The sequence below is a fragment of the Penicillium samsonianum genome (assembly GCF_028829775.1).
Source record: "Penicillium samsonianum strain IBT 33392 chromosome Unknown utg000007l_segment0_segment0, whole genome shotgun sequence".
Classification (NCBI taxonomy): domain Eukaryota; kingdom Fungi; phylum Ascomycota; class Eurotiomycetes; order Eurotiales; family Aspergillaceae; genus Penicillium; species Penicillium samsonianum.
Window position 1 is genome coordinate 1,299,118 of NW_026643265.1, and position 27,997 is coordinate 1,327,114.

The 27,997-nt window shown below is 47.7% G+C and overlaps 15 protein-coding genes across 15 annotated transcripts; 7 read left to right on the forward strand and 8 right to left on the reverse strand.

Annotated features, from left to right (window-relative positions):
- Positions 1-57: 57 nt before the first annotated feature.
- N7471_011328 (zinc-binding alcohol dehydrogenase family protein) lies at positions 58-1,249 on the forward strand (the record flags this gene model as incomplete). Its single annotated transcript, XM_057284047.1, has 3 exons — positions 58-175; positions 229-248; positions 308-1,249. The coding sequence occupies 3 exons, from the start codon at positions 58-60 to the stop codon at positions 1,247-1,249; spliced, it is 1,080 nt and encodes a 359-aa protein (XP_057130313.1).
- A 549-nt stretch (positions 1,250-1,798) lies between these two features.
- N7471_011329 (bZIP transcription factor) lies at positions 1,799-3,221 on the reverse strand (the record flags this gene model as incomplete). The annotated part of the gene is made up of 2 exons (XM_057284048.1): positions 1,799-3,067; positions 3,129-3,221. The coding sequence occupies 2 exons, from the start codon at positions 3,219-3,221 to the stop codon at positions 1,799-1,801; spliced, it is 1,362 nt and encodes a 453-aa protein (XP_057130314.1).
- Positions 3,222-3,953: 732 nt separating this feature from the next.
- N7471_011330 (alpha/beta hydrolase) lies at positions 3,954-4,853 on the forward strand (the record flags this gene model as incomplete). The annotated part of the gene is made up of 2 exons (XM_057284049.1): positions 3,954-4,453; positions 4,512-4,853. Exons 1-2 carry the CDS (start codon positions 4,013-4,015, stop codon positions 4,851-4,853), a joined length of 783 nt encoding a protein of 260 aa, XP_057130315.1. The 5' UTR covers positions 3,954-4,012.
- A 1,230-nt stretch (positions 4,854-6,083) lies between these two features.
- N7471_011331 (uncharacterized protein) lies at positions 6,084-7,091 on the forward strand (the record flags this gene model as incomplete). Its single annotated transcript, XM_057284050.1, has 1 exon — positions 6,084-7,091. One exon carries the CDS (start codon positions 6,084-6,086, stop codon positions 7,089-7,091), a length of 1,008 nt encoding a protein of 335 aa, XP_057130316.1.
- Positions 7,092-8,461: 1,370 nt separating this feature from the next.
- On the reverse strand, positions 8,462-9,585 carry N7471_011332 (uncharacterized protein; the record flags this gene model as incomplete). Its single annotated transcript, XM_057284051.1, has 3 exons — positions 8,462-9,155; positions 9,232-9,394; positions 9,447-9,585. The coding sequence occupies 3 exons, from the start codon at positions 9,583-9,585 to the stop codon at positions 8,462-8,464; spliced, it is 996 nt and encodes a 331-aa protein (XP_057130317.1).
- An 849-nt stretch (positions 9,586-10,434) lies between these two features.
- On the reverse strand, positions 10,435-10,965 carry N7471_011333 (uncharacterized protein; the record flags this gene model as incomplete). Its single annotated transcript, XM_057284052.1, has 1 exon — positions 10,435-10,965. The coding sequence occupies one exon, from the start codon at positions 10,963-10,965 to the stop codon at positions 10,435-10,437; it is 531 nt and encodes a 176-aa protein (XP_057130318.1).
- Positions 10,966-11,422: 457 nt separating this feature from the next.
- Positions 11,423-12,261, forward strand: N7471_011334 (MBL fold metallo-hydrolase; the record flags this gene model as incomplete). Its single annotated transcript, XM_057284053.1, has 2 exons — positions 11,423-11,735; positions 11,801-12,261. 2 exons carry the CDS (start codon positions 11,423-11,425, stop codon positions 12,259-12,261), a joined length of 774 nt encoding a protein of 257 aa, XP_057130319.1.
- Positions 12,262-12,774: 513 nt separating this feature from the next.
- Positions 12,775-13,757, reverse strand: N7471_011335 (alpha/beta hydrolase; the record flags this gene model as incomplete). The annotated part of the gene is made up of 2 exons (XM_057284054.1): positions 12,775-13,569; positions 13,647-13,757. 2 exons carry the CDS (start codon positions 13,755-13,757, stop codon positions 12,775-12,777), a joined length of 906 nt encoding a protein of 301 aa, XP_057130320.1.
- Positions 13,758-14,544: 787 nt separating this feature from the next.
- N7471_011336 (uncharacterized protein) lies at positions 14,545-15,867 on the reverse strand (the record flags this gene model as incomplete). The annotated part of the gene is made up of 5 exons (XM_057284055.1): positions 14,545-14,926; positions 14,992-15,188; positions 15,274-15,578; positions 15,634-15,701; positions 15,752-15,867. The coding sequence occupies 5 exons, from the start codon at positions 15,865-15,867 to the stop codon at positions 14,545-14,547; spliced, it is 1,068 nt and encodes a 355-aa protein (XP_057130321.1).
- A 2,014-nt stretch (positions 15,868-17,881) lies between these two features.
- N7471_011337 (uncharacterized protein) lies at positions 17,882-18,097 on the forward strand (the record flags this gene model as incomplete). The annotated part of the gene is made up of 2 exons (XM_057284056.1): positions 17,882-17,956; positions 18,005-18,097. 2 exons carry the CDS (start codon positions 17,882-17,884, stop codon positions 18,095-18,097), a joined length of 168 nt encoding a protein of 55 aa, XP_057130322.1.
- Positions 18,098-18,681: 584 nt separating this feature from the next.
- N7471_011338 (uncharacterized protein) lies at positions 18,682-20,342 on the forward strand (the record flags this gene model as incomplete). Its single annotated transcript, XM_057284057.1, has 6 exons — positions 18,682-18,828; positions 18,890-19,092; positions 19,151-19,261; positions 19,327-19,615; positions 19,742-19,819; positions 19,869-20,342. The coding sequence occupies 6 exons, from the start codon at positions 18,682-18,684 to the stop codon at positions 20,340-20,342; spliced, it is 1,302 nt and encodes a 433-aa protein (XP_057130323.1).
- A 233-nt stretch (positions 20,343-20,575) lies between these two features.
- N7471_011339 (RNA recognition motif domain-containing protein) lies at positions 20,576-22,160 on the reverse strand. The gene is made up of 4 exons (XM_057284058.1): positions 22,023-22,160; positions 21,803-21,963; positions 21,304-21,720; positions 20,576-21,245 (listed from the first exon to the last, which is right to left on the reverse strand). Exons 1-4 carry the CDS (start codon positions 22,066-22,068, stop codon positions 20,994-20,996), a joined length of 876 nt encoding a protein of 291 aa, XP_057130324.1. The 5' UTR covers positions 22,069-22,160; the 3' UTR covers positions 20,576-20,993.
- Positions 22,161-22,753: 593 nt separating this feature from the next.
- N7471_011340 (CDC2/CDK family serine/threonine-protein kinase) lies at positions 22,754-24,207 on the reverse strand (the record flags this gene model as incomplete). The annotated part of the gene is made up of 2 exons (XM_057284059.1): positions 22,754-23,618; positions 23,678-24,207. The coding sequence occupies 2 exons, from the start codon at positions 24,205-24,207 to the stop codon at positions 22,754-22,756; spliced, it is 1,395 nt and encodes a 464-aa protein (XP_057130325.1).
- Positions 24,208-24,459: 252 nt separating this feature from the next.
- Positions 24,460-25,414, forward strand: N7471_011341 (copper chaperone CCS1; the record flags this gene model as incomplete). The annotated part of the gene is made up of 4 exons (XM_057284060.1): positions 24,460-24,477; positions 24,540-24,612; positions 24,673-24,807; positions 24,888-25,414. 4 exons carry the CDS (start codon positions 24,460-24,462, stop codon positions 25,412-25,414), a joined length of 753 nt encoding a protein of 250 aa, XP_057130326.1.
- Positions 25,415-25,982: 568 nt separating this feature from the next.
- On the reverse strand, positions 25,983-27,903 carry N7471_011342 (uncharacterized protein; the record flags this gene model as incomplete). The annotated part of the gene is made up of 2 exons (XM_057284061.1): positions 25,983-27,747; positions 27,806-27,903. 2 exons carry the CDS (start codon positions 27,901-27,903, stop codon positions 25,983-25,985), a joined length of 1,863 nt encoding a protein of 620 aa, XP_057130327.1.
- Positions 27,904-27,997: the final 94 nt, after the last annotated feature.

The following is a 27,997-nucleotide window of genomic DNA, read 5'->3' on the forward strand; positions in this document are numbered from 1 at the left end:
TTGATATTTTCAATTCCCTACTACAACCCAGCGGGACAAACGAGATTTTTATACGAAATGGATAAGCAGAAAGCATTAATCCTCAAAGAGGTCCAAAGGCCACTGGTACTAGGCAGGCGACCTATCCCTGAGCCAAATGGGAATCAAGTTCTTGTGAGGATCATTACAGCCGGAAGTATGATCCGTTGATGCATTTATTTGTATGAAAGAAAAGCTAACAGCCCATAGTTAATCCTCATGACCAAAAGGTATCGTGAAGAAGACTTATCGAACAATTTACTTTTTGTCGAATTCTAATCCCTTGTAGGGTCGAGATCGAGGTGTACTTGTGGAGAAGTACTTGCCTCATGCGATCCTGGCAAATGACATCAGCGGTATTGTCGAGAAGATAGGACCAGACGTCCAAAGGTTCACCGTTGGAGATCGCATCGTTGGGCAGTCTAATATCCTGTCGGGTGGTCCTGATCAAGCTGGCTTGCAGCAGTTCTGCATCCTCGACGCAAACTTTGCTGCTCCCATACCACACCATATTAGCTTTGACAAGGCAGCGACATTCCCCGTCAATGCCATTGCGAGTTTTATCGCCCTATTCAGTTCGTCGGGATTGGATTTGGCACCAAAGTTCCTGCGCCACGATTTGGACTACGCGAATGAAGCGATTGTCATCATTGGAGGCGGCTCTAATAGTGGGAAATTTGCCCTTCAGTTCTCTCGTCTCGCAGGCTTTGGGAAGATTATTGCAACAGCCAAGGTCCGCAGCGATGGGGGCCAATCACTCCGTGACTTTGGTGCTACTCATATCATAGATCGGGAGGCAGCGGATGTGGAAGATCAGATCCGTGCGATGGTTGGCGATGAATTGTTGTACGCCTTTGACACAGTAAACGGCGCTTACTCGGGTGGTGTCAGCCATCGGCTGGCGCTCTCGCTTTTGTCGACCACGAAGAAAGGGTCTTTGGCAACATTGGTGCGTGGAGAGGCTGATCCTTCAATTGCAGCTACAAAGACCGCTGGTTTCAAGAAAAACCAAGTTCTCGGAGTTAGTGACCTGCACCAAGAGCTGGCTGCCAAGTTCTGGAGGGAGTTGCCAGGCTGGATCGAAAATGGTGAGCTGAAGCCGTTAGACTTTGAAGTTATTGACGGACTTGACGCGATGAAAGTCAACAACCTGCTGGACGACTACCGTGATGGTAGAGCGGTAACTAAGACTCATGTTCATCCCGATCATTGGGACTCCATTCTCGAATGATAGATACTTTCGCAACCTTGTTTATCAGTTAGCATATTTGCCATCGCACGTCGTGCTTGGTATCATAAGTTACTTAAACTAACGTCAAACTGTCACATGTAATGAACACCATTCCAAGTATCGCCAGGTTCCACGCGGAAAGCATTGAGAACAAATAGTATTTTATAGTGACAGATAAATGGTCCGAATTAGTCGTCAGCACAGACTAGCTGGAGACTGGTAGATATACAGCAAGCTTGATGTGCGCACATCCTGTGGGCACAGGCTTATTTCTGTGAATATGAACACATCACATCGAAGAGTCCAAGAAGTTTCTACCCAATGCGAGGCGGAATGCATGTTCGACGTCTTCTCGGCGAAACGCAGGGCAGCGACCGAGGCAAATGCCGGACTGAATGAGATCTGTTCTTGTCAGAGGGTAATAGCAACCAATCTAGGTTCAATAAGTGCATACGATCAATGAGTAGTCCCACATCCAGGACCCAAGAACCGCTTAGATCGGTATAATTTCGAAGAAGATCTACATCCTGCGCCGGTTTTCGACATTAGTCAGTCATTCATACGTTGATGAATGGTGGTGACACCGAAAAGTACCTGTATGTCTGGTCCCCATCCTCTCGACTGTGGTTCCATAAGATCTGCATTATAAGGATGCATATGTCCCAGGGTTGATTCGTCCATGCCCATGACGTGTTGAGCATTGGGACCTGTTATGTCGGAAGACCGGAATTCTATTGAGGATGCACGTGCGGGAACTCTGCAAAATGCAGTATCGGCACTCAAGAAGATACCTTTCTCCTTGAGATAACCTTCCACATCATATGAATCAAGCCACTCACCATTGAGGCCAAGGTCGGTCAGAAGGTCATGGTCGCTCTGGAAGGATTGTGGCTCTGTCCTTTGATGTACAAAAGCACCAATGAATTTACTCATCGGCAAGGCATTCGGAGGAAGGATAGGTTTTCCTGTGTGATCCCTTCGAGGATAGTGAGTCCCCGCGCCCCCTAGCAAGAAGAAAGGCATATCCCACAACTCTAGGGTTTCGTCTAAGCCACCTTCCAGAAGTCCTTTCACCTGTTGGACTATGGAATCCCGGGTGGACAGAGTCAATGGGAGCCTGAATACCCGGCTCACATTGTCTGGATCGGAGGTCGGATCTACCAACAAGTTATATCCGTTTTTCAGACAGGCTCGATGCAACCGGCGTTCAAAAGACGTCTCGCGGAAGGGCGCAGTGGAAGAAGATAAGAGATGTGAGCGGCACAGAATATTAAGAAAAGCACTGTCATCTACAGCGCATGGCACTGGTTCTAAACGGTTGACAATATGCAGGGTAGGTGTTGGTAAGGATGAATAACTTTGGGCTGATGTTTTGCCTCGTGGGTTGTTTTCTTCGCGGTCGGCACCGTTAAACGAGGAGATCAGATGAGCTAGATGGAGGCCACCATTGACTGGTCCTGATGTGGCCGACTCAAAATCATCTTCTAACTGCTGCGAGTGCTTCCGCTGTTTCCTCGCTTGAGTCATAGTTGATGAGATTTCATTCATTTGAATTGCACTACTGCCCTCGTTACTTGAATTTGCAGCAGCTGAAAATGCAAGAAACTGCGTGCGTAATTGTTGCAGCTTCCCTTCGAGAGCCGGATCAAAAGACAATACACTGGACCTTTCTATTTGATGGTTGTATGCTTGGAACGTCCGATGTAGGTTCTGAATCTGTGTCTGTAGATGTTCAAGCCGATGCTGCAAAGACAAGGTTGCTGTCTCCTTGCGGTAGCGATAGGCTTGCTGCGCCAGTCGTAATTGTAGCCTTCGGTGCTATAATCTCTCAGAATCCCGCCGGCCACGAGTATACATGTCTGAGTCCTCTCAAACCCACCTCAGAAACGGGTACCTTAGTAGTACGTTTCGATGCTCGTTCCGTAGACGAAACATTTGCACTAATCACAGTATTTCTCCTGGATCGCTGCATGTTTACTCGAGGCGGATGCTAGTACTCTCCGCAATGATGGTGGCGAGAGTTTCGTCGCTGTCGCGAGAGTTAACTAAGTGAGTTGATGGTGGGCGCGGTTTGTAATCGTAACTACCTCCCTCACTAAGCCCGTTTTGGCCGTGGGTACGGCAGACGATAGCAAGTAGAAGTTAAAAAAAGGCATAACCAAGGGTTGATATTAAGTTCACCGCTTCTACATATCGCCCACACTATAATGTATCGTTTTTATTGGGGGACGTCAGGTGCTAAACCTGAAGGGAAAGGGAGAATCCTAACACTAACACCCGCCTCTCGGGTCCCGCATTCATAATCGCGGTTTACTGGATTCCGGATCCACACAAGACTTAACAAGTTACAACCTGATACAGTCTGCGACAAGAGTCTAGTCCTTTGGGGAAAGAGTGCGTTCCGCAGCGAATACTGAGAGTCTGAGACGGGAGAGGAGAGAGAAGGAAAAAGAGCTGGAGCTGTGCTGCCTGCCTTCATACCCTTCGGTTTCCACCCATCAGATCGCTCAAAACCAATCGGTCTGTCTCTACATAGTTTCCCAGCGTCAACATCAACCTGATTGGAAATCAAAAGGAGAGCCTCGGCTGTGATTAGTAAACTCATTTGTTATGTTCAAATCCCGGAGACGAGGCGTCAAATGGGTAAAAGGACCCTTGGCTTTCTGAATTACAAAACAATCAGGCTTCCTCATCATATAAGGTGCATTTCGCCTTTTGTGTCTCAGTTGTCCAGATCTTGCCATTGGCCGGCCTCGACGACACATGCCATCTACAACGTCCCAAACAACGATGTCTCTCTCGAAACCAACCATTCTTCTTATCCCCGGAGCCTGGCATCGGGGCAGCACTTTTGAACCAGTAGCAGCACTCCTACGGACACAGGGATATCCTGTGGAAACACTTACACTATTGTCTGTCGGTGGTCCAGCATCAACAACAGTCGCCGATGATGCCGCCCACATCCAGAAAAGATATTTAGACGACCTGATCTCCCAAGGGAAAGAGGTGGTTGTGGTCATGCACTCTTACGGCGGTATCCCTGGCACAGAATCCGTCAAGGGCCACACACGCAGAGACATAGCTGCACAGGGTAGGAAGGGTGGAGTAGTTGCTCTCGTATATATGGCAGCGTTTCTCATATCTGCGGGCCAATCCGTCGATTCGTCTCTTCCGGACGGAGCAGCTTCAATCATGACCTTTGAAGTAGGTTGGGCTGGAGGTTCTATTGACTGGAGAATAACTGACATTTCGAAATCCATAGGGCGAGAAGTCATACTGCATTGATCCGATTCCCAAGTTCTATAATGATCTTGACGAAGACACGGCTAAAAAGTATGCTACTGAATTGGTTTATCACGCCAAACCGAGCTTCTTCACTTCACTCAACTATGAGGCTTATCGTGATGTGCCGACTACGTATCTCTTTTGCGAGAAAGATGCATGTTTTCCTTTGGCTGTGCAGCAGGCTATGGCAGCTATGCCCGGTGATGGGCTAGTGCGGACACGTACTTGTGCTGGAAGCCACTCGGCTATGCTCAGTATACCGCGGGCGGTTGCTGATGTGGTACAGTCCGCTGCGAGTGACGTAGAGGTTGTAAATTAGATTGAACATTGATTACGAGATCAGCGGGCTTCGGTTCCATCCGTGGTAGGGACGCAGTTGGTGCAAGCTTTTATCAATAGCGTGTTCTCATTGGAGAGGATATTGTGACATGAAACGCCCGAGGCTCTCACTTTCGAACTACACCTTCGGCTTTTGCGGATACCGTATAATAGAATGCCTCTATATCGGACGTCCTCTATTACTAAAGGAAATGGTTCCCAGTTCCGCGCTTATTGACAGTGACCAGTTAGTAACGCGTAACATATTCTTTAGCATGAGAACCTAGGACGTATTTTAGCATGGAAGTAACTTAAGGACTCCGCTATTGTATTACTTAAAAATTTGAGCCTATGAGCTGTGAATACATATCCTTGCTCTGCAAAACATTCTAAAATTGGCGAGACTTTTTAGATATGCTATATCACTATAGAGACTATACCTTAAAATCATGAGCTCTGATAATCAATAGTTGTTGGGATATGAAGTTGTTGGGTAAACGTCGCATTTCATATGGTTGTTTTGGGAGTGACCTGGCCAGGGGGTCGTAAGGTGGTGGCGAGTTACCGGTGAGTTACCGGGCTGAGTTTATAATCGATGATGCGAAGAACAGTTCGCTGAGGCTTTAAGCGCACAGTCCATAGACCTTCTATCGTCATGCGTAAATTAGCTGCAAGCCTACAGAGATTAGAATTTTCCAAGTCCTGTCCCGTGTAATACAAATGAGTAAAGGGCGGCTATAGACATCCAAGGTTAGCGCTAAGTCCGAACCATTTGTTAAGCCTAACTAGTCCCGCGAGCTAGGCCGAAAGAGGAGAAACTGTCATCGAGCCTATGGCATCCGCAACCCTGGGAGGCGGGTACCGCGCATTTAGCTCGCAACGCTAGGCCGGAAACGGCAAAAAAGTCATCACACTAGGTGGTGGGTCTGAACTATGGAAAGGCCAAGAAAACTAGGTCTCTCCGAGATGACCTTCAGAAGTCCAGTGCTTTGAAATACAAACACGTTCTGAGCATCACTCTCGTCCATGGCGTCCTGGACTTTAGGGGTTAAATCCGAGTGCTTTGAAATGCAAAGCAAAATTCTGGGAACACGGGGCTAGAAGTCTGAAGGCGGAAAAAGATAAATAGTTCACCGATGCTTCCAAACGCTGAGTCCTAAACTCATCAAAGCTATTTCCATTCCAATTATTACCCGGATTTAAAACAGCCAAAGTTCTCTGTTCAACCACGATGTCCCGTTACGCAGAAGCTCATTCGAACCCTGCTGGCCCCGGCGACGCTCGTCCAACAGCTCTCCAGGTTATCAAGGATGAAGCAGCAGAGGGCAAGCTAGCCGGGAAGGTTATCGTCATCACAGGCACTTCGTCTGGAATAGGAATTGAGACAGCTCGCGCTCTCTCTCTGACTGGAGCAAGGCTATTGTTGACGGCACGAGACCTGGACAAAGCCAAGTCTGCTCTAGACGGAATCCTCGAACGAGAGCGCGTTGAACTTGTTGAGATGGACAACACTTCTTTGAGCAGCGTGCGTGCTGCCGCGAAAGCCATTCTCCAGAAGTCGAACGGTCAAGTCAACGTCCTAGTCAATAACGCCGGCATCATGGCCCTGCCCAAGTTGGAGCACACCAAAGACGGCTTTGAAATGCAGTTTGGAGTCAACCACCTCGCCCATTTCCTACTCTTTGAGCTCTTGAAGCCAGCTCTCCTCGCCAGCGCTGGCCCTGAATTCTCGTCTCGAGTCGTCAACGTCTCTTCTTCTGCCCATCATGTAGCCTCGATCAATGAATCAGGCAACTACAATTTTGAGAAGACTGAATACAACGACTGGGTTTCATATGGACAATCAAAGACCGCCAATATCTACATGGCCAACGAGATCGAGCGGCGCTACGGGTCGCGAGGACTCCACGCTACCAGCGTTCACCCTGGCATGATTGCAACGGCGCTTATGCAGCATATGGACCCTGCAATGGTGGAAGCGTTCATGAAAGACGAAGAGGCGTATAAACTGATGAAGTCGCCAGAGCAGGGGGCTGCAACGACGGTGTGGGCTGCGATTGGCCAAGAATGGGAGAAAAAGGGAGGAGAATATCTTGCTGAGTGCGGAAAAACCACACGGGGCAACGACAATCATGAGATTGGCGGTGTAGGGTTTGCAGGGCATGCGTATGATGCCGAGAAAGAGGATCGGCTCAGGAAAGACTCCCTAAAGATGGTGGGGCTGACGGATGACCAGTAGGCGACGTGAGACAGAAATAGTAGGAATGATGAGGTTACCATATCACAGTTTCTACCTAATTGCTTTTTGTTAGTTACTGCTGCCTTAGAAGATGTCAGGCTAGGTAGTCAAGTAAAGCGGGAATGAATCGCACGTCTGATAAAGTTCAATCCGCCCTATTTCATCTTGCACTAATGAACTATCTCAACTTTTGGCCTTGGCAAGTTCTCGTATGAACTGCCATTTAATTCTAGAAATTCATATAATGTCTCCTTCTTTACGCGCTATCGTCCTGGATGCATCATTTCTATTCTTATAAATGGGACATCAGCCGCTGAACAACTACTAGGTGGGCGAGGATTAGCCTTTGGGAACACTTGCGTTTGTAGATATGGGTTTCGGCTTGGAGTGTACTGTTAGAGCCACATAGCTGATCCCAAACTCTGTTGGAAATACCCACAAGATACATACTTAATCCTGCGATATTTCTCAATGCCATAGTCTTGAGGATACCCACGTGGTAAAAGCCGAAGATATAATTACCGCAAAGGAAAATGACTGCGGTTGTATCGTTTGCGTTCCGATGTTGTGCAGTGCAAAGTTGTGAGGTCATTTGATAATAAACCTAAAGGTCTGCTTGGGCTCGTTCAGCTGCGAGACCGTAGCTTCCTACTGCACGGATTCTGATATTGAGAGTCTCTTTAAATTTAGCACCGACTCAGTTACGGACGTGACTATGTGTCTCCTAATTGACAGACAACTCCAATAGCTACCATACTTCAAGGAAGGGTAGTTTATTTCCGAATTTAAGCCACAAAATTTATATATGATATACATTATATACATCAGGACAAAGAGAGCGGAAATCCAGCAACAGGCTCTAGGTAGATCCGTCAGGATATGGTAGTCTCTCTCACTAAGCTCTTCCAGGGCTTGCGAAAACCCTATCATTGCCATAGGAAAGACCTCAAGCTCTTGCCAGTCTCCCAAGCTTTCGGGTGATGCTCTGTTGGCTCACCAGCCTCTTGAGATTGGATTGGGCAAATGGGATTATGGGTCATCCTCCGCACTTCGGCGGTTTGCCAGACTCAAGGTCCATATCCAAGTCGGAATCAATCAATCATTAGCGAACCACAGCTGAAATGGCAAACGTGAGCATGTAGGCTGCAGTCGAGTCAGTCGATAATGATCGTCTAAGCCTGACCCGTAACACCATTGGCCATTTGTTCCTCCAACATCTCCACGTCCCCTCCGAGTTTGAACCATAATCCTTTTTAGTTTTAGAACAACATCGTTTACGTCATGCCTACCATGCTTTGTACAAGATCGATATTAGATTGGCGAATTGCAGAAAACACATGTATATGTCGACTGTGCCAGTGCTGACGCATCTATCCTCCACTTGACGCTGCGTGCGAGAGCGGTGGTGGCGGATAGCTCCTCGACATCGCGAGTCGCATAGGTTCCTCTCCCCTTTTCATCCTCCAGTGGTTGCTTATTTCCACCAACTCATCGCAGCCCTCGGCAACCCATGCCCATTTCGCGAGAAAACCGGGCGTGGCCTCCCAACTCTTCATCTCGTGCGGCTCGCCCCAGACAATGAGCCCCTTACGCCCGGTGGTCACTTCATCCGGATCACTTCCGGATGAAAGGGTCAGGGGCCGTTGAGTCTCGGGAATGTTGGCAGAAACGGGCGCGTCCCGTCGTCGCGAGGCTGGCGTCGAGTTCAATAGTTCACCGACGAGGTCCTGCATCAGCTCCCAGGAGTCGAAGCGGCCGTCGTATCTGATAAGGTTGTCGCGGACGCGCGGAAAGGGGATGACGTTAATCCAGGTAGAGTGGTAGCGAGTTTGCTGGAGGGCGGTCGGGATGAGGGAGGGAGGGATGTCGCGCTCGAGGGGGTAGAGGGCCGTGTCGTCACGGCAGGGCGAGGCCATGGTGCAGATGGTCGAGTGGGCGGGTAGGGTGTTGAGGGTACGCATATTAGAGATTAAGGCGCGGAAGACGTTATACTGAATGAGATGGAGGAGGTGGTCCGAGGACAAGGGAAAAGTAAAGGGCTGGGGGTCCAAATTTAGGGGGGGGCTGGATATGGGCAGTGGATGGTGATCCTCGTAGGACGACTGTATGCTTGGCTGTGGAGGGTGATATGCCTGTGTACGTGTGAGGCGGGAGAAGGGAGAAGGACGTGGTTGTTGCGCGCTCTGATGCTAGCGAGATTCCTTGGGAAGGAATATGGTCGGGCTCGTCGAGGCGCCAGCGCCTGACCCGGAATGGGCGCGACTCCTGAACATTCCCCGAGTCTCTGCCCTTGAGCCGTAGTCCTGTAAGGTTTCTGAGTATAGAACAGGTTATAGTAGCGAGGGGCATACTTACGGTGTGCTCTTTGATTCTGCCGGTTCTGGACTTTCCTGCGCTGCTTGTTGGCCTCAGCCTCGGCTTCCGCGTCACGATCGTCGACGGCCTGTCTCGCTTCGCTCTGGGGCCAAGAGAGCTGAGTCCCGGCATACTCCATCGTCCCGGTTTAGTGAAAGCCTAATTCTGTGTACTGTATTGTTGGAAATGTAATATCTAGAAGTGAGGAAAGCAGACGGACTAGTCCTAGTCCTAGTTCGGGGCTGAGATATATCGGCCGCCGCTTAAGATACGCTAACGTAATAAGCTTATCCTAACCCTGCGAGCTAACTAACTAGGCCAAGGAAAGAGCATGTGTCATCGAGTCCACGGCATCTAAAAACTCCGACAATTTACGTCGAACTTGTATGGCAGGATTAAACCCCAATTTATGCGAAAGTGAACAGAATGAACTAGTAAGTTAAAGGTCCTCGCACCAGTTCAATGAGATCGTGATTCTTTCCGAGAGTGAATCATTGTTTTGAAATACTCGGCTATAAAAATATGCAGATCATTTTTTTGTTGAAAATTGAACACCCTCAACTGCTTTCGCAACTCCATCGAGCAAAGCCCTATGCCGAGGTGGCCTTTCATCATTTGCGGTGGTGAGAAAGTCTGTTTGAATGACTTCTTATCTTCAGGGGCAATTAGTATGTTAATTATTTCAGACTTGAAACTTACTGTATTGCTGTCCTGGATCAGGCTATCACCGTTGCCTGCGTATTTCCAATATATAAATTCAAAGTCTGAGAAAACACCTAGCCACTGCTGTACACGTAGATCACTGAGCTGCCTTTTCACTCTACCTCACATATCCTTCACTAGAGAACCACTTCTTTCATCCCACCAAATAGGGCTGATGATCCCATAATCCGAGCCTCGCATTTGGAGAAGGGTACTCTCTGCCTTCGCAGTGCGTTAGCTAATCAGTGTGATGCTATAGTCACCCGATCTACTCACTAGTCGTTGTTTATGCCTTGTGCAGAACATTCTGCGTTTGGAAAACAACAGCCTCCTTGGGGAGATGCTTCGCGAGCAGAGCTGTATCCCAGTAAAGCCAGACCTCCCTGAAATTCAATCCATCCACAGCATCGGCGACGTCAGCAGGGCCGATAATAGAGATCCAGCTGAGTGGGACGCTGACAGTTGGCTCTTCGGTGTTGTTTCCAGGAAGCCAGATATTGCGGGTCCACTGGGTCATGATGGTGGTTGTGCCATCATCATTTTTGACTTCCCACAGGCTGTGGAAGTCGTGTCGCAGTCTTTCAAATTGTCCGAAAAGACGCTTCATCCACGCCCACATCTCGTCTCCACCATTGTACTGGGCGTTGTTCTGATTGTGGAAAATGACGTTTTTGGAATAGAACCGCAAGCCAGATCCGTGGTTGAAGCCATAGGAATCAACTGTATCAACATATTTTTTAAAAAATTGTTGAGCTGGAGTCTCTGGTCCGGAGGTATCCCAGGTAGGAGCGGAAACACAGCTTACCAACTCAGGCATGATTGGAGAACAAAAGTCAACGAAAGGGGACACCAAATAGAACGAGAACTCTCTTGTTTGACCTGGATTAATGTCTTGATATTCGCAAGCATTTTATAGTTAGTTACGCTGACGCCGCTACCGAGAGCCGAAGGGTCTGTTCTGCGATTTCTTGATTAGAATATTGCCGAGGCGCAAGTCGTTCACATCTTCGTAATCCATGGAATGTACTACAAAGCCGAGATTTCAATTTCCGACGATCATCACAAACTATAAAATACTGTGGGTCAAGATAGCGACTCTCGGGTTCCCGAGGTCAATGATCAGTAATCCCTCGCCACCTTACTTCACCGACTTCTGGGTGACAGTTCCATTGAACTATACCCAGCATTTATATATAGAAGAACAATTTTGTAATTTATGTGTGTCAAATTCCTCTTCATTAATGAAAGTTGATTCAACTCCAATTCTCTACAATATGGGTCTCGACTACAAAGTATTCACCAGCAGACGTTCTGGCGTGAATCGGTCCACCCCAGCCGGTCACGATCATCTCAAGTGGGTGCCGACCACTTCGACTTTGATATTCGGCCAAAAAGATGCGGTGCTGGTCGATACGCAGTTAACCACGGCTGCTGCCAAAGAGTTGGCAGACTGGGTAGTAGCCACTGGGAAAAACCTCACGACGATCTATGTCTCTCATGCCCATGCCGATCATTTTTATGGTACCGGTGCCCTCCTCGAGAAATTTCCAGAGGCAAAAGTTGTGGCTACGCCGGAGACTGTCTCTCGTATGGCTGAAGCCATATCTCCCGAAGGGATGGACGCCTTTTGGAGAGATCTTTTCCCTGGTCAGATCCCGGAAAAGCTCGTGATGGCCACCCCCTGGAGCAAGACCACTTCATGTTGGAAAACGAGCGATTGGAAGTGGTCAGACTGGGCCATACAGACACGGATGATACAACGGCTCTCTGGGTGCCTGCAATCGGCTTGGTTGTTGCGGGCGACGCAGTCTACAACAACACCCACCCATACCTTGGCGAGTCGAAATCCCAAGAGGCCAGATCGAGATGGGTGGCAGCGCTCGGTAAGATTGCGATCCTTAAACCGACAAGTGTCGTTGGCGGTCACAGTGACCCATCTAAGGGATTCTCCCCCGATGCCGTCCAAGCGACCAAGGATTATTTGGATGACTTCGCGCGACTGGATGGGCAAACATCCACTCCCGAGGAATTGTACTCCCAAATGGTGGAATTGCATCCCACTCGATTGAATATCGGCTCGCTATGGGGAGGTGCAACGCTCGTGAAAAAATGATTCTATGTGTGGTCTCCATGTTGACTGAGTAACCAACGGGCTGAATTAGTGCACCATGATTCGGTATTAGCTTAGGATAACAAAGAGCATATTCCTTGACATTGTATTATGGGATGATATCTTTTTAAGAAATTTGTACCAATAATGCACTTTGCTGTTACCAACAGGTATATACGTAGGCATACTGCTCAGTGGCAGAGTTCGATCTTACAGCCTTCTCATTATGATCTAGACTCGAAATTTGCGCACCTCGGGCTGTCAAAAGTAATCCCAAGCCTCAATCATTAATAGTTGTGTCGTGGCTGGTTTCTTGTCCAATACGTCTCGACTTATAAATGCACTAAGACAAGTCAAAGAGGACGGCACTCTGTTATTGATAGCGTGGGTTCTCTAAATGTATTTTGGGTTGAGAAAATTCTATATGCAACAAAAGAAATGTCAAATTGAATCACATCTCATTTTGCGAAGGAAACCTTGGAGAACTTAATACGCATGCGTTACGCGTGTCGCGTCTCAAGACGAGCCAAGCCATTTCCCTAAGAAGTCAATCTGTCCTTCAATGTTCTGTTCAAACCAATCCCCGGTATAGATATCAAAATGACCTGCGCCATCAATATACAAAAGCTGCTTTGGCTCTCTTGCCTTTTCGTAGGTGGCCATCTGAGATGCCGTGGTGACAAGGATATCATTCCCAGGAACAACCATCAACAGCGGTGTCGGCGAGATACGATGCACCATACCCTGTCCTTCAAACGCAAGCATATTGAGCTGTGTCTGAATTGTAACAGAATTTTCCCAACGACCACCGCAATCGTACGAGCCTCGCACCTGCTCGTAAGCATGAACTCCGGGAAACATGGCAGTAGTGGTTCCTGACTGCGCTGCTTCCAAGTTTTCCGCAATAAGCGGAACCCTTTCTGGTTCCGATCCTGCAGTGATACGAGCACGCTCTTTCAGAATGCCCGGGATCCGGTCTTTGAAGGCCAAGGATCGCGTCTCTCCAGAAACTGCAGGGCACTGTACAATAGCAGCCTTGATCCGTTTGTCCACAGCGGCTGCGTATAGAACATTTCCTCCGGAGAAACTCGTGCCCCAATATACTATGCGAGTATCATCCACACTAGGGAATGATGTTGCGAAATTGAACGCATCGTAGTAGTCGGCTTGTTGAAGGGTCGGGTTTGACTCTTGCCGCGGTAATCCCTCACTGTCACCCCAGTTCCGATTATCATAGAGGAGTACATTGTACCCCGCTTGCTGGAATCGATCCGCGAACTTCGGGAGCCAATAGTGACGGACACCACCCAGCTATTTGTAGTAAACGGATGAGAATTAGCCAATTTCATAGGAAAACCCAATATCTTAATATCTCAAGGTGTACGCACCCCATGGGTCATGATCACACATGCCGATTTCTCAACTTGGGGATAGAACCATCCCCGGAGCAGAGTGCCATCGCATGTGTTGAACTCAATGGTTTCACGAGCGAGGACCATTATCGCAGAGATATTGATTGTTCCAGGTGTAAGTCGAAATTGAAGATTCCCGAGTTGGCTGTTTGAGAATGACAAACAAGTTAGCAGAGGCAATATTATATTACTCCCTTCCTGTTCTTTTGCGAGCCTCGGCTTTACAATAGACGAGTAATCCAGAAATCATCGAAGCCCCTTGAGCTTTCGATTATTGCTTTAGCCGACAGACCCGCACAGCAAATTATATAATACCCGCATCACACAAGTTAACTAACTAGTAAAACGCTGCTGTGTCCCTAGTAATCCCCGACCGAGGTTGCTCAAATCATCAGCCAAGACATATATCAAGCTTTTTATTATGCCGAAACGGCTATCGTGTTTGCGTTCTTCATTTTGATTGGTTTACGTGTGTCCAATCATATTCGATTCATTAACTGACTTATAGAATCAAGTTGGATATATTGCTAGGAATATCGACGCTGCAGTAACCTCCTACGAATATGGCTCTCCAATCGCTCAATGTAAGTTACGCATCACGAAGCGATAGAAAGAATTAATAGGCTACTAAATTTCGCAGTAAGCAATACAGAAAAGCATCGTTTCGTCCATGTGTTGACTGCATACTCTGCCTTAGTAATACCAAGTCCCATTTCGAAAATCGTAAAATAGATTTATTGGAGATGTGTTAACTTGTGTTATACGCAATTAAGAAGCATGTAATTTGGTTCTCGAGGGAAGTTCGCGAGTATCCTCATGCACCATCACATAACGTCCTCCACTTCGAAGCCTTGTTCAACGGAGCAATCCAACCTTAAGAAAATGGAGCCCCTTCGCCTGGCTCATCTACCCCTAGAGCAAGTTTTCCCACAGTGGTTGCAGACTCAATTAGCCGATGGGCTTCCTTCAGTCCAGCAAGATTCAACTTAAGGCGTTTGTTGAGGTTTGGTACCAATTTTCCCTCGTCTATGCAACGGGCTAAGATCCCAAAGATTCGGCGATAATTCTCCAGATTTGTACCATGATAAGCTGATGAGCCTAGCCAGTCCCACGAGAAGGTCATCGACTTTGACATAAAGTCCGTCCCATAGAGATCGAACTTGGCCTGCACGATTGAGCAAACTTTGGCGAAGGGTGCACAGATTTTCCCTAGGGAGTGGATATATTGCTCCGTCCTTGCGACCACGTAGGCGTACCTGGAATTAATAGTGTCAGTTTTTGAGATGCAAAGAACACGATATTAAGAGAGGGCGGAGCGGACCTTATTGGGACATCCAGGTTCAAGGCTTTGATTTGGGACTCGAGATCCACCCTATGATTCACAACATGGGTGGCACCCATTTTCCTGCATGACTCCATGGTCTCAGGTCGGGATGCAGTTGCAATCACCGCGGGAAGTTGCAAAACTTTCCTGGCGATTTGGATGGCAGCACTTCCAACTCCACCTCCACCATTGATCTAGAACGGTCAGATGTGTGTTCGAAATGCAACCTAGGTAGCAATAGCCATTATAACATAGGCTCAATGCATCAGTGAAACTCACAATCAGAATACCAACGTTTTCGTTCTGCTTAATCTCCAGTCTGTCAACAAGAGACTGGTATGCTGTACCGAAGGTCAGGCCCATACTAGCGGCTTCCACGAAGTCAAGCGACTTCGGCTTCTCGGCACAGAGAAGTTCATCAACTAGGACGTACTCTGCAGCACTGCCCTGGCGAGTAGTGGAGCTCACGTAGAAGACATCATCGCCTGGCTTTAAGTTTGTGCACTCAGGCCCGACCTCCAAAACGGTTCCGGCACCGTCAAACCCAATGATATGGAAATCCTTGGGCACAAACTTGTAGTAGTCTTTATTTGATAAGCATGAAAGTCTCCCAGAAACAGAACGGAGCAGGATCATTACCTGGAGCGTCATCATAAGTCCCTTTGCGGACTTTCGTGTCGATAGGATTCACAGAACAGGCCTTGACTCTAAGTGATGTCAGAATTAATGTAGCAGAATATTATCTGAGAATACTTACTGAATAAGAATGTCCATTCCTGTAGGGCTCTCCGGTCGCGGAACGTCGCGGGACTCGAAGTTGTCGACTACACCATACTTGGCGACTCCAATTGCTTTCATTGTTCCTGTTTCCATCGTGACAACTGTTAGACGCTTTCTCACAAGGATCTTAGGAAGGGAGTTTAATACCTATTTTATATTTCAAAAAGCAGAATCCTATAATCTCAAACCGAGGTTTTGTGAAATATGATTAGAATATCTTACTGCATTTATGATTATTATTCATACTTCCGAACGGTAATCCCCGAACGCCGATCTTGTCGGCGCAAGAACAACGGCATACCGAAAAATGTATTGATCCTACATATTTCGTAATTTATGCTATGTAATCGAGGCTCCATATAAATCGTTAGCAGAGCCGATATAGGAAATACAGAGAGTTGAATGACAGAAATCTGGCCGTATAACAATGTATGGTATGGATGGCAGATCTATTACTAGGCTTGCTAGGTTCTGATTGATCCCATGATAATGACAACCCCTCTAGAGCAGTATCGGCGAATAATAATCGAAGGTTGAGCTCATGGTGGGATGTTTTTTAAAGGCAGTTTTTCTCTACTCGAGTACGGACGGTAGAAGGATGATGAAGCCCTTACTACGGGCGGAGTAATTGAATATATATCCCTTTTACGGTGATATCACTTTAAGCAAAAATGAGAGAAAGGTAGGGCTGGTGATCATCTTCATCTATCTCGGTTGATCTTCTTGCTCTCCCTCCCTCTGTAGTGACGTAGCAATGTACGTCCATCATTTTGATTTCATATTTACGCTCAACATTATCCTATAGATAAACAATATTGCAGTAATATACAATGAGCCCACACCAGAGAGCAATTCTCACAAATAAAATACAATATCTCAAGGATCACTCTTCAAAGTTATCTTCACTATACCAGCGCACCTGGGCACTCATGCCAAGTCATTCGTTCCTTCCTTCCAGTCGTGCCAATTCTACCTACATGTACCCTGCCATCGGAGGCTGGTGTCATGGACTTCTTACCACCACTTATATTTTCCCCTCATATACCAATACTGCGACCGAGAAGATGGAGTGGGGTAAATGCATGTCACTTACATGCAGACCTGTCTCTACAAAGCTGTTTTCATTGGCACATCCCAACCGATGTTTGGCTTTCCATGAATTGTCTACCCCAGTCAACCTGCAGGGATCTTACCCGGGGAACAGGTAGGCTTCATCTACCGATATTGCTCGATATAACTAACCATATCGCCATGAACAGGCTGTCTCGTCCCATCTGTCACATGCCCTCGAAAGGATAGAGTGGAAACCGACAAAGATTATGGAGAACACTAGGCGGAAAACGCAACGTACGGGGCACACCTAGCTCCGAACAACGACCATTTCTGAGTCCTTCCTCTCCCGTCCTACGGGAGGTGGTGAAAGAGTGGTCTTGTTCAAGTCTTATTCAAGTCGTGAGCTGGGATCAAACCTGCAATCGATGTGGTGAATTGGTGCTGTGGCAGGAAGGTTCTAGGTCAAGATAACCGATGCATATGAGCCAAATGCGTCGGCGGGTGTGTTTCTCCGAATGACCTGGGAAGGATATGCTAGGATCCTTGGCTCAAAATGATCCATCTCCAACTTGCGGTACGTATACCTAAAGGAACATTGAAGTCAATGTGACATCTAGCTGACTTGAACGAGCTCAATGGATGAATATTACAAGAAATGCCTTCGGAAAGTGTGAGGCAAATGAAGCGTTGACTAGAATCACGCTCAACAACCTTCTTGTGTGCTGCATCACTACGTCACCTTGTATGAGAAGACATATAAAAAGACTACTTGAAAAGACTACTTGAAAAGACGTCTGAAAAGACGCCTGAAAAGACGCCTGAAAAGACATCCGAAAAGACTACCAAATAAATATTTGACAAGGTTGCATAACTGGCCGACTATTCTTGTGTTGTTATAGTTGAAGCCAAATCAGGAGCAACTGCAACAACTGGGGTATCCCAGACACTCGGGTACATGGGTAAGTGCTTCATCTATCCATGGATTCTTGCTTTAATTTCTGGAATCTAACTTGATTAAGGTTGCGTCCATAGAAGACGACAAGACCTCGGCAAGATGGATTCGACGGTGTACGGCGTCGTAGCTGACGGTCAGTACTTCGTTTTCTTGAAGATCAACAATGATTCGCAGGTAAGTACATTCTATCATTGAATCGTACGTGTTCTAATATTTGAATAGTGGTGCGAGCATATTGTTTCTGCTCACCTGAACAATTACCAGGAGGTACTCAGATTGCTCGTGCACATTTTTCATGCTGCCGCAATCATGTAACCAGTGCAATCGGAGAAGACATCTGTTCAAACTCATTCCAAAGAGTCTTCTAATGTGTCGTACATGGGATTTGATATCGAGGAAGAGGACAGTGACGAGGAAGAAGTTTGATTGTTTTGTTACAGTTTTTTATTTCCCTTTGTTTTGTTTTTATTAGCTGCTTTCACTATGGAGTACGTCTCGAACATTACTGGCTTCTATCTATAGCCCAGCCTTTTCTTTGTCTTTGAAGAGCTTCACATTTTCTTTCCTGCTTCACGTTCTACCCTTGCTACCCTCGGCTCAAAGCATTTCTTTGTCTTGCCGCTCTCGCTTGGATGTCAATGAGCGTCGCCGTCATGCTGATGTCCACGAATTTGTCTGTTGGGTGCTGATATCTCGAGTCCGTGGCTACCGAATTTGTCTTTCTTTATAGTTTCCTTTGTTTGACAACAGATGAAAGTTGATATCCCATGTCTATAAAAGCCGTCTGCTCTTCGAGAATCAACCTTTCTCACTTCCATATCTCTCGCCTTAGTTGGTATCAATCAATAATTCTTTCCAATTCCCACTTCGTCAACAACCCAGTTGGGTGTTGATTCAAAATGCCTACCACTCGTCAGAAAAGAAAGGCCGATGACGACGCCCTTCTTCCTGGTATTCCCATGGATGAGAAGCGACCCAAGAGTTCGAAGGGGGCTGCCTCTAGCTCCGGTCGTGCTTCCAAGCCCGCTGCAAAGAAAGGGAAGAAGGTATTGCATTCCCTTGTCCCTTGTGTCATGGCATATCACTTACAAATGATTCTTTGAAAAGAAGCAAGATCCAGATCCGCCCCATGTTGCACTTGCAAACGACCTCCTCGAGCGTGGGGAAGGGCTACGTCTTCCTGGAACCCCGTTATCACACGGTCAAGTTTTCAAGCCACCGAAATCATGGGGAACCCGAGACGAGCCTATAACCGATCCTGCCAAGTTACCTAAAGGATGGGACCCATGCGATACAGATCTCGCCGAGGAGTAAGACACGTGCCAGATCTCTCTGTCTATCGATTCTTTACTAACGTTTTCGTGATAGTGATGTCGACGCCCAAATTGAAAGATGCTACAGACGCATCGATGAGGGAATCATGCCTGCCATTTTCGAGCAGAGATTGGAAATGTACCAAGGTATAAAGCGGAGACAGACGTAAGGAAATCCTTCATTATATGCTGTGCCTTTCTTATGACAATGACTAACCCACTCTTTTATAGAGACATGATCAACTCAGAGCCAGCCGGTCTTAGCTGGGAAGTCGTCCAGCGCCTTGATATGCTAAAGAAGGTCAAAGCGAGCTTTGATGAGACGGGAAATGACAGTGGGAATACCCCCAACGTGATAGCCATCATGGCTGCGTACCGCTCCGGGGACCTTGTCTGGGATAAAGATACAGTCACTTACTGGGCACACGGAGAAATGATTGCTGGTCCCAAGAAAATGGAAATCGACGAATTTTACGCCCTTAGTAGGGAGTTTGGCCCACATGGTGTTTGGGTAGAAGGAGTGAGTTCAATATAAGAAAGAGCTGAGCCCCATTCGCCCATACGTAGACTTCTTGTTTTATCAAGTTAGTCCAACATGAAGATATAGGCATATCCATCCGAATACAGCACTAACGTTGACTTATAGATGGACGACTACAAACCGGCACCGATGTGCCTATACTACACTTTGGGCCCGTACTATCAGGGGTACGCCATGCATCAAGTATGATTTTCCATGTGAAAATTCGAGAATGAATACTAACATGAAACAGATTACGGTATCGGTCCGGAATCCTACCACTTGGAACCTGAACACATGGCAACATACCATGCACCTCCCTGTTCTGGAGGATACTGGTGCTTCGGTAATGAAGATTCATCAATCCGATAGAGCCTATCTTGAAAGATTGAGCGGCGCTCCCGTGCCTGTCTCTGGTGCATCAACAATGGGCACAGCGGCTGGTGAAATCCCGGTGGATAATGTGGTATTGCAAGTCAATCTCTACCACAATGGTCAGCCCATGCTCCCCAAGTGGATTAATGTTCGAGCTTGTATAGGCCATGATCCCCCCAATGCTCCCCCGAATCTCCGACTGTCTGGTATCTGGCTTCATCATATGCTGTATTGTTTGAGTTTGCCTGATAATAGCGGCAGAATGTACATTGGAAATGATCTCACCGAAATTTTGGCAAATGCACCCACAGCCGCTTGCAATCCAGCACTCGCAAGACCACCACCCGTTTGATCAAACCATTCTTCGAAGGAACGTTTGACAATACATGGGCAGCTGGAGATCGATTCGGGGTTATATATTTTGATTCTACTTGATTGTATCTGTGTTTTTGCTTTTTTTGGTGTTTCTACTTGTTGTGTCTTCTATTTTGGTTTATGTTGAGCTTCAGTTGCGTCTAGTTCATGTGCCCCTTGGGGGCGTGAGGCGGCATATATCACTTGTATTTGGAGTTTCTGAATTTGATTAGAACAAGTGATGGTTTGGTTTACTGTTTTCAATGATATCGGAAGGGTTAAATACCATAGGCTTGTGTTGATACCTACCTAGGTATAGTTTCACCTCTTTTCTTCCGACACATGTAAATAAGCAAGTAGCGAGGAGCGACAGGTAATACCGTACGTAACATGGGTACGGATTGATGTGCATGCTGAAGAAAAGTCCTGAATAAAACATTAATAGTCTGTCCGATTTGTCCGGTTCGCCGCTATCTGCTGTAAAAAGTGTGCTCCGAATGTTAAAAAATGTCCATAAACTGCTGTAACCATATCATACATTTCATGAGAGTGTAACAAGGAGCATGATCCACGACCATCTCCCGCAGTTGATACTCCTTACACCAACAACGCTAGCCAACCACAAGTTGTCATGCTCAAGCTTGGGTGTTCAACGACGCCTATTCCGTTGGTTCTGATTCCTCTGGGTATTCCGCCCCGGCGCATCGACCATCATTTCATCGCTGTAGAGGCCGGTCTGCGAATTTCCCTGGTTCTCGGCTAGCAGATCGTTCGGGTGGCCTGGGGCACGACGGGCTCGGAGTCGTTCCTGATCAGCTTGTGCTCGGAGTGCAGTGAAGGGATCTTGGTGGGTTGCAGCCTTCGTCGATTTAAGGGTCATTGTGAGCAGTCTCCCATCAGCCTAGAAAGCATGTGTCAGCATCCATCTTGCGATATCATTAAACAGGAACGGCATTTACCCTTTGGTTGTGGAAATTGGCAACCACCAGTTCTGCAGCCGTCTTCTCCGCATATGCAAATTCCGCAACAACACTCGGCTGGCTTGCTACTATCTGGCAGCTGAGCATGGGACCTGTTATGGGCTCAAGAGCAGATTGGATGTCGGCAGCTGTTGTCCCAGGCGCAAAGTTCCTCCCGACGACAAGGAATGGGCCCGAGGCACCCTTAATGGTCATGTTGCTGCCACCGAATGGGCGACTGTTCTTTGCAAAGGTTCCTGATCGCGCGTTCCCTTGGCCATTCTCGGATTGGAAAGTTGCCCGGACCTGATCCGCATTCACGCCATCTTTCTTGCCAGGTTTGCCGCGTGCCCGATTGCTGTTCGTGATGGGTGCGGGCTTGTTCTTGTTGGGTTGCACGGTCGCTGACGCGGAGCGCTAGATGTCAACGCGAGAGATTGTTAAAGATTGTTCCTCAATGGTGGTCGCATGCATGGTCGCATGGTGGAATTGGTCATACCTTGGCTACTCCGATCCTGCTTGCTAAGCTTCCAGGCTTTGCATTCTGTGGTTTGTTCTGCGCTTTCTTGCCGGCACCGGAGCCCGAGCCTGGGGCGCTTGATCTGCGGTTCTTTCCAAGGAGTTGGTTTGCGAGGTCCTCTTGCTTCTTCTTTTGACGGTCTGTGGAGGAAAACAGTCAGATTTTGCTAGGTGTCGTCAGGTGGTTGGAGGGTGATTACCAGCCTGGATGATGGCGTCGAACGAGACGGGTTTTTTGGTCGCCATCGCAGAAAGAATATAGATTAGACAAATTAATAACAGAAATTAAAAAGAGAAAAGAATTCAGAATAAGTGAGAATACGTGGAGAGGTTGAAGAAGAAAAGAAGCTCGGGGAGCCGATCAGCTTTGGGGCCGAGCTGTCAACCCTGTCCGCAGCAACTCCTTGATTATACAAGAATAGTCGGCCGCTTATGCGGCCTTGTCAAGTATTTTTTTAGTAGTCTTCTCAGGTAGTCTTCTGAGGTAGTGTTTCAGATGTCTTTTTAAATGTCTTTAAATATCTTCTCGGATTCTTCTCGGATTCTTCTCGGTTGGTCTTCTCAGACTTTTTATATGTCTGTTTTCATAGATCTTGTCTCCCCCTTCTCAGTTTGTTAGGTAGACGGCAGAAAAAGGGAAAAAAAAGCATAAGAGGCTTTTCTATGTATAACCTTTGATAGCCACATATATAGCCAATTGGACCAAGGTTGTTTCTACATTTCTATGTTATTCAATTCTAGATGTTTTCTTGGATATGTTGACGTTGAATTCTACATTAAAAACTCGAGGGGCACCTAAAACAGAATGGGAAGGCAAGAGGCGCGGATCATATCTCCGAGATAGACTTTATTGTACAATGTAGATCAACGCAAATGCAGACAATAAAACGAAATCTGGTATTATTTACTCTTATAATGTGAAGAAAAGCAGTTATCCCAACCGAAGAGTAAATCCAGCCCCTGCTTCACCAGTATCTCCACCTGCAGCACCTCCAAAGACACCCGCAAAGTCCAGCTCGGGTGCTTCCTGACCTCGTTTAGGAGCCTCAGGCGTGTGATGACGTCTCCGTTTCTCCATGCCAGCCTTGGATGGGAACGTAGGGAACATCTCTCGTGGCTTTGGACGCGGATCTTCCTTGAAATATTTGTGATCGAGGCACTGTCTTGCCGTAGGACGGGAGGCCGGATTCAGCGCCAGCAATCCGGACATAAGACTCAAGCCCGCGTTGGTCAGGTAAGGGAACCGGGAGCGAGGCAGCAGAGGCGGGTTGCCGGCTGAAGAAGGTGCCGATGTCGACGGAAGCCGCAAGGATTTGGCGTTAGGCAATGAACGGAATCCAGGCCATGTTTCAGAGTTGGGTGGCCCGGTCAAGGCGAAGATCTTGGACACCTGGTCCACTTCATTCTTGCCCTGTAAGAGAGGCTCTTTGGTGAGCAGCTCGCCGAAGATACAGCCAATGCTCCACATGTCGATCTCCGTGCCGTACTTGTCGGCGCCGAGGAGTAGCTCCGGCGCTCGGTACCAGAGAGTCACAACGAGCTGTGTCAGCTTGGGGGGTGGATCGCCGAAGTAGCGGGCCATGCCAAAGTCGGCGATTTTGAGTTCGCCACGGTTGTTCATTAATAGGTTGGAGGTCTTGAGGTCGCGGTGCATGATCCACTGGGAATGTAGGAATTCGAGTCCTCCAACTACTTGCAGCAAGACGGTCTTGATCTCCGAAGGAAGGAAGGGCTCGCGCATCTCGTCAAGTAGGGCTTTAAGGTCGTGTTCGTGGAAATCCATCACTAGGAATACACTGTCGGAACCAATTCATTAGCGTATGTAAACAATATAGAGACCACCGCTGAGACTCACTCGTCCATTTTGTTGCCCATTACTACTTCCCGCAGGTAAACCACGTTTTGATGTCGCGCCTCCAGAAGTGTTTGGATCTCCCGGAGCCCAGTGACTGGGAACCCGTCCGGCGAGTTCTCCAGCTTGAGCTTCTTCAGCGCGACAATTTCGCCCGTCGAAATGTCCTTTGCGCGTGAAACCCATCCATACGAGCCCTCCTCAATGTGGTTCAATCTTTCGAAGTTATCCACATGTCTGCAGGGCCCCCATTCTCCAACGGGAAAGCGTAGTAGGGTCGACTGGATTTTCTGTTCCTTCTCAATCTTCACCACTTCGGCATCGTCTGGATGGGCATCGGGGTCGTTGGAGAGTCTTCGTCGCTTTTTCGGGGGGCCTAGCTCGCCATTGGCTTTGGCATGAGCTTGAGCTTTGTTGGCATCTTCGAGTCGCTGTTTCTCCGCTTTAGCGCGTTTTTTCAGTTCCTTGTCGCGTTTTTGTTGCGCGATAATTGCCTCTGTTTCTGGGTCCTCATTTGCCCATCTGGATGACATTTTTCGTGAGGCAACGTTGAAAGGGAGAGAAGTTCGGGAATGACGTTTCGTCAGAAGCCGAGTTCCTTCGATTTGAAATCCAACGCCCCCACCTTGAATTTGTATAGCGCATTGCACATCTTTATTCTGATCTTTAGATCTTTCTCTTCTAAAATATTATATTTCTCTCTTTGTCTTCATATCCTTCGCTTTTAGTTGTGCACATACTCCTAAATTTCCCACCGATTTCGGATCTACCCTTTCTTCCCCGCCATGATCGAACCATTCCAGGTCAGCCTATCTGAGCGCCATGACTCACGAACGCCCAATACTAATGCGATTTTCATGTCTAGACGACCTTCTCGGTCCCAATGACCTGCGAAGGCTGCGTGAAGTCTATCTCCAGCTCTCTAAACAGCCTGGAAGGTAATCATCTCACAGGAACATCCCAAAAACCCACCTTCATCTAAGCTAACCCCGCGGCAGGAATCAATAAGGTTGAAGCAAACCTCAAAGATCAGCTAGTCTTTATCGAAGGCACCGCTCCTCCCAGCGCCATTGTAACCGCGATCGAAGGCACCGGCCGCGATGCCATCCTCCGCGGCAGCGGCACTACGGACAGTACGGAATGCCCGGCTCCTCATAACCGCTGTTTTTTTATGACACACACGAGCAATGCCAACTGATATACACCATAACAGGTTCCGCCGTCTGCATCCTCGAAACTCACTCAACAAGCGTCACAAATAATGTCCGCGGGCTCGCTCGCATGGTCCAGGTCTCCCCGAACATGACCCTCATCGACCTGACAATCAATGGCCTCTCGCCGGGAAAATACTGGACAACTATTCGACAAGCGGGAGATATCTCCCGGGGCGCCGAGTCTACTGGGGGTATCTGGGAGGCTGTAAAGACCAAGGTCCTTGGTGCTGATGCTGCGGCCCCGGCCAAGGAGTCCCGGGGTATTCTCGGTACCATTGATGTTGACAATAAAGGCAAGGGCAGTGTGTTCTTGGACCGGCCTGTGGCTATCTGGGAGCTTATTGGTCGGAGTATGGTTGTTTCGAAGGGGACGGAGGGTCCTTTTAAGCGCGAGGATGAGAATACCCTTGTTGGTGTTATTGCACGCAGTGCAGGTGTGTGGGATAATGATAAGATGGTTTGCTCGTGCTCGGGTAAGAATGTCTGGCAGGAGAGACAGGAGCAGGTTGCCTTGGGTATGGCTTAATTGAGTTCTGGTCTTGAGTTTATCAGGAGTGATGTTGAATGTTGGTGGTGATGCCACTCTTTGAACATGTAGCCAGATCAACTAACTACCTAGTAACATATGTAGCTTCAAATATGTGATACCATGAAGTATAAGCGATTATGAATGACAGGACAATTTTACTTTGCTTTCAGTAAGAGATCACACAAACAAACTGCTAGCATTGTGCGTATAACCTCTCTCTCCTTGTTCTTTTGTTGTTAAATTGATTTGCTAAAGTGTGCTGAAAATGTATACGCACCTAGATAGACTCATAGATGGAGTACTTCTCCTTACAGTTACACTCCATCTTCCTCTGTGACTATGTTTGTTCTGGGATACCCTTCAACCTAGAGCGTATTATATATTAGAATATTAGCATAAAGACCGCAGATGAGGTCCATAGAAAGGATGTTGAATAAGAGAATGAACTGCTGCAGTGAAAACATTATTCTGGCCCTGCTAAGGGTGGGTAGGTAATAATACAGTGTGGCCAAAGGGGACAGGGGGCCCTTTTGGTCAGGCCATGAAAAAGTATTAACGAAGAATTTCACCAAAACTGTCTTGGCTGCACAATTCCAGGATAAAACTCATCGTCCGTATCCTCTTCCACAAAGTCCAATCCTGCACCGAGCATTCCATCAGGTATGAGCGGTAGGGACATGGTCCCTGGAGAGATTACCTCAGTTAGTTCTTGAGGTGCTCTGGTATTACCACAGTTGCTGGTGGTATGCTGTGCATATTTAACTGGCTCATTGCCTCTGTCGGGATACTGGTTGCACGTTTTGCCGTCAATAGGGAAATACTCATTTCGATCCTCCACTGGGCTGGGAAAAAGAACCTCAGAGTCGATTGGGGACCATGGAGACCATGTATCATTTGTCATTGATTCCATGGAAGTCATTTCCGTTGATGTGATATCTCGCGATGTGGTATTGGCGGGTGTGTAGCGGATTGAATAATCCTCAACACTTGACCATTGTGTGGTTGCTCTTTCGGAAATAGACGACCATCTTTGGCCAAAATTGCGGTTGGAGATGCAGTTGAGGGGATTAGGATAAGAAAATGGCTGCATCTCTTCAGAATGGGTGATTGGGGTTTGCGGGGGTACCAAGGGTATGAGACTTTCATCGTATTCATGATATGAAGGCAGGTTGCTGTGTGTATCATCCTGAAGCACAATGCATTCGAGTGGCTCTTGAGAAGCGCATGTGCTTTCTTCTTGTTCATAGAGCACACGGCTGTGTTGTTGACTGTGGTTGGGACCGTGTTGACTAGAACTAGAACTGTGTTGAGTGGTATTGGGGCAGTATTCACTGAGGTTGGGACTGTGTGGACTGATATTGGGAACTTGCTGACTGGGGCTGGGACTATCCTGTTGTCTCGTCCACTCATTTAGCGCCTCATGATAGATTCCTGGAAATGCAAACCCAACTTCAGCGGAACACTGTCTCGAAATGGGAACTGGGCTTGGTTGATCATCGCTGATCTGTGTATCCGAACTTGCATGACTGATATTTTGCTGCTGAAGATTTGTTTCTTGCTGCTCTCCACGAACTGACTGAGAATCTGCCAGTCCGTGGGCGGACGTTTTAATCTCTTCATCAGTAGAGAATGCAACGCCCCATATCTGCTGCATCAAATGGTGTTCTGTCGATGGCGTGGTGTGAGTAGAGTGGTCCTCAGAATTCATATTTGCCTCCAACTCTCCGGTTCCAGCAAATTGGAAGTCAAGATCATGGTCGTTGGCTAGTGTATAAGTCGAGTTCATCCCCGAATTACTTACAGCTCGGCTGGGGGGTTGGTAGAGTTTGGGCGCAGATGCAGGTGCGGGAAGTGTCGTGAACGAGCCATGTATCGAATTAATAGACGGGACGCGGATAACAGACCCCACTTCGGTTTTGGACGATGGAGAAGACGGTAGAAGACTCATACGAGATAGTTCGGCTCCAAAGGCCAGGTCCTCTTGTGTATCCGAAGTGTACGCCCCGCATGAAAACCCGCGGTGTTGTCTTTCGCGCCTGAGAGCAACGGGGGTAACAAAGCTCTTCTCGGGGTTGTCTTCATCAGTTGAACGGTGCCTAAACCCTGATCTCAGCGCCAATAGACCTGATCGTGCTTTGTGGAGAGATCGCTTTGAGATGGATTGGACCCATGCCAGCGGACTGCGCGATTCCAAAGACGAACTATGTTGCTCGTGGGAACGCCACGTCAGGTTCGCTATCTCTGGGTTGTGACGAGGATCTAGGGGATTAAACACAGGGTAATGGATCCTTTCTTGGCAGGTTGGCTCTTCCTGCACAGCATTAGCTATGCTGCTGTCTTGGTTAGCGATATCTCTTTCACCGTTTGTGATTCTTTGTATGTAATTACCTAGCTCGCTTGCTTGCCTGGGGGCGGAAGACCGATGATAGCGAGAATAAATGGCGACGTATGGTGCCAGAGCCTGTCTGTTCGTTGACGGGGCTCATGTTGTTCAGATTGTTTTAGGACTTTATCCAACCATTCGAATCATCTATGAGATAACGAAAGCATGGGAATGATCATGAAAGATAGATACCGATT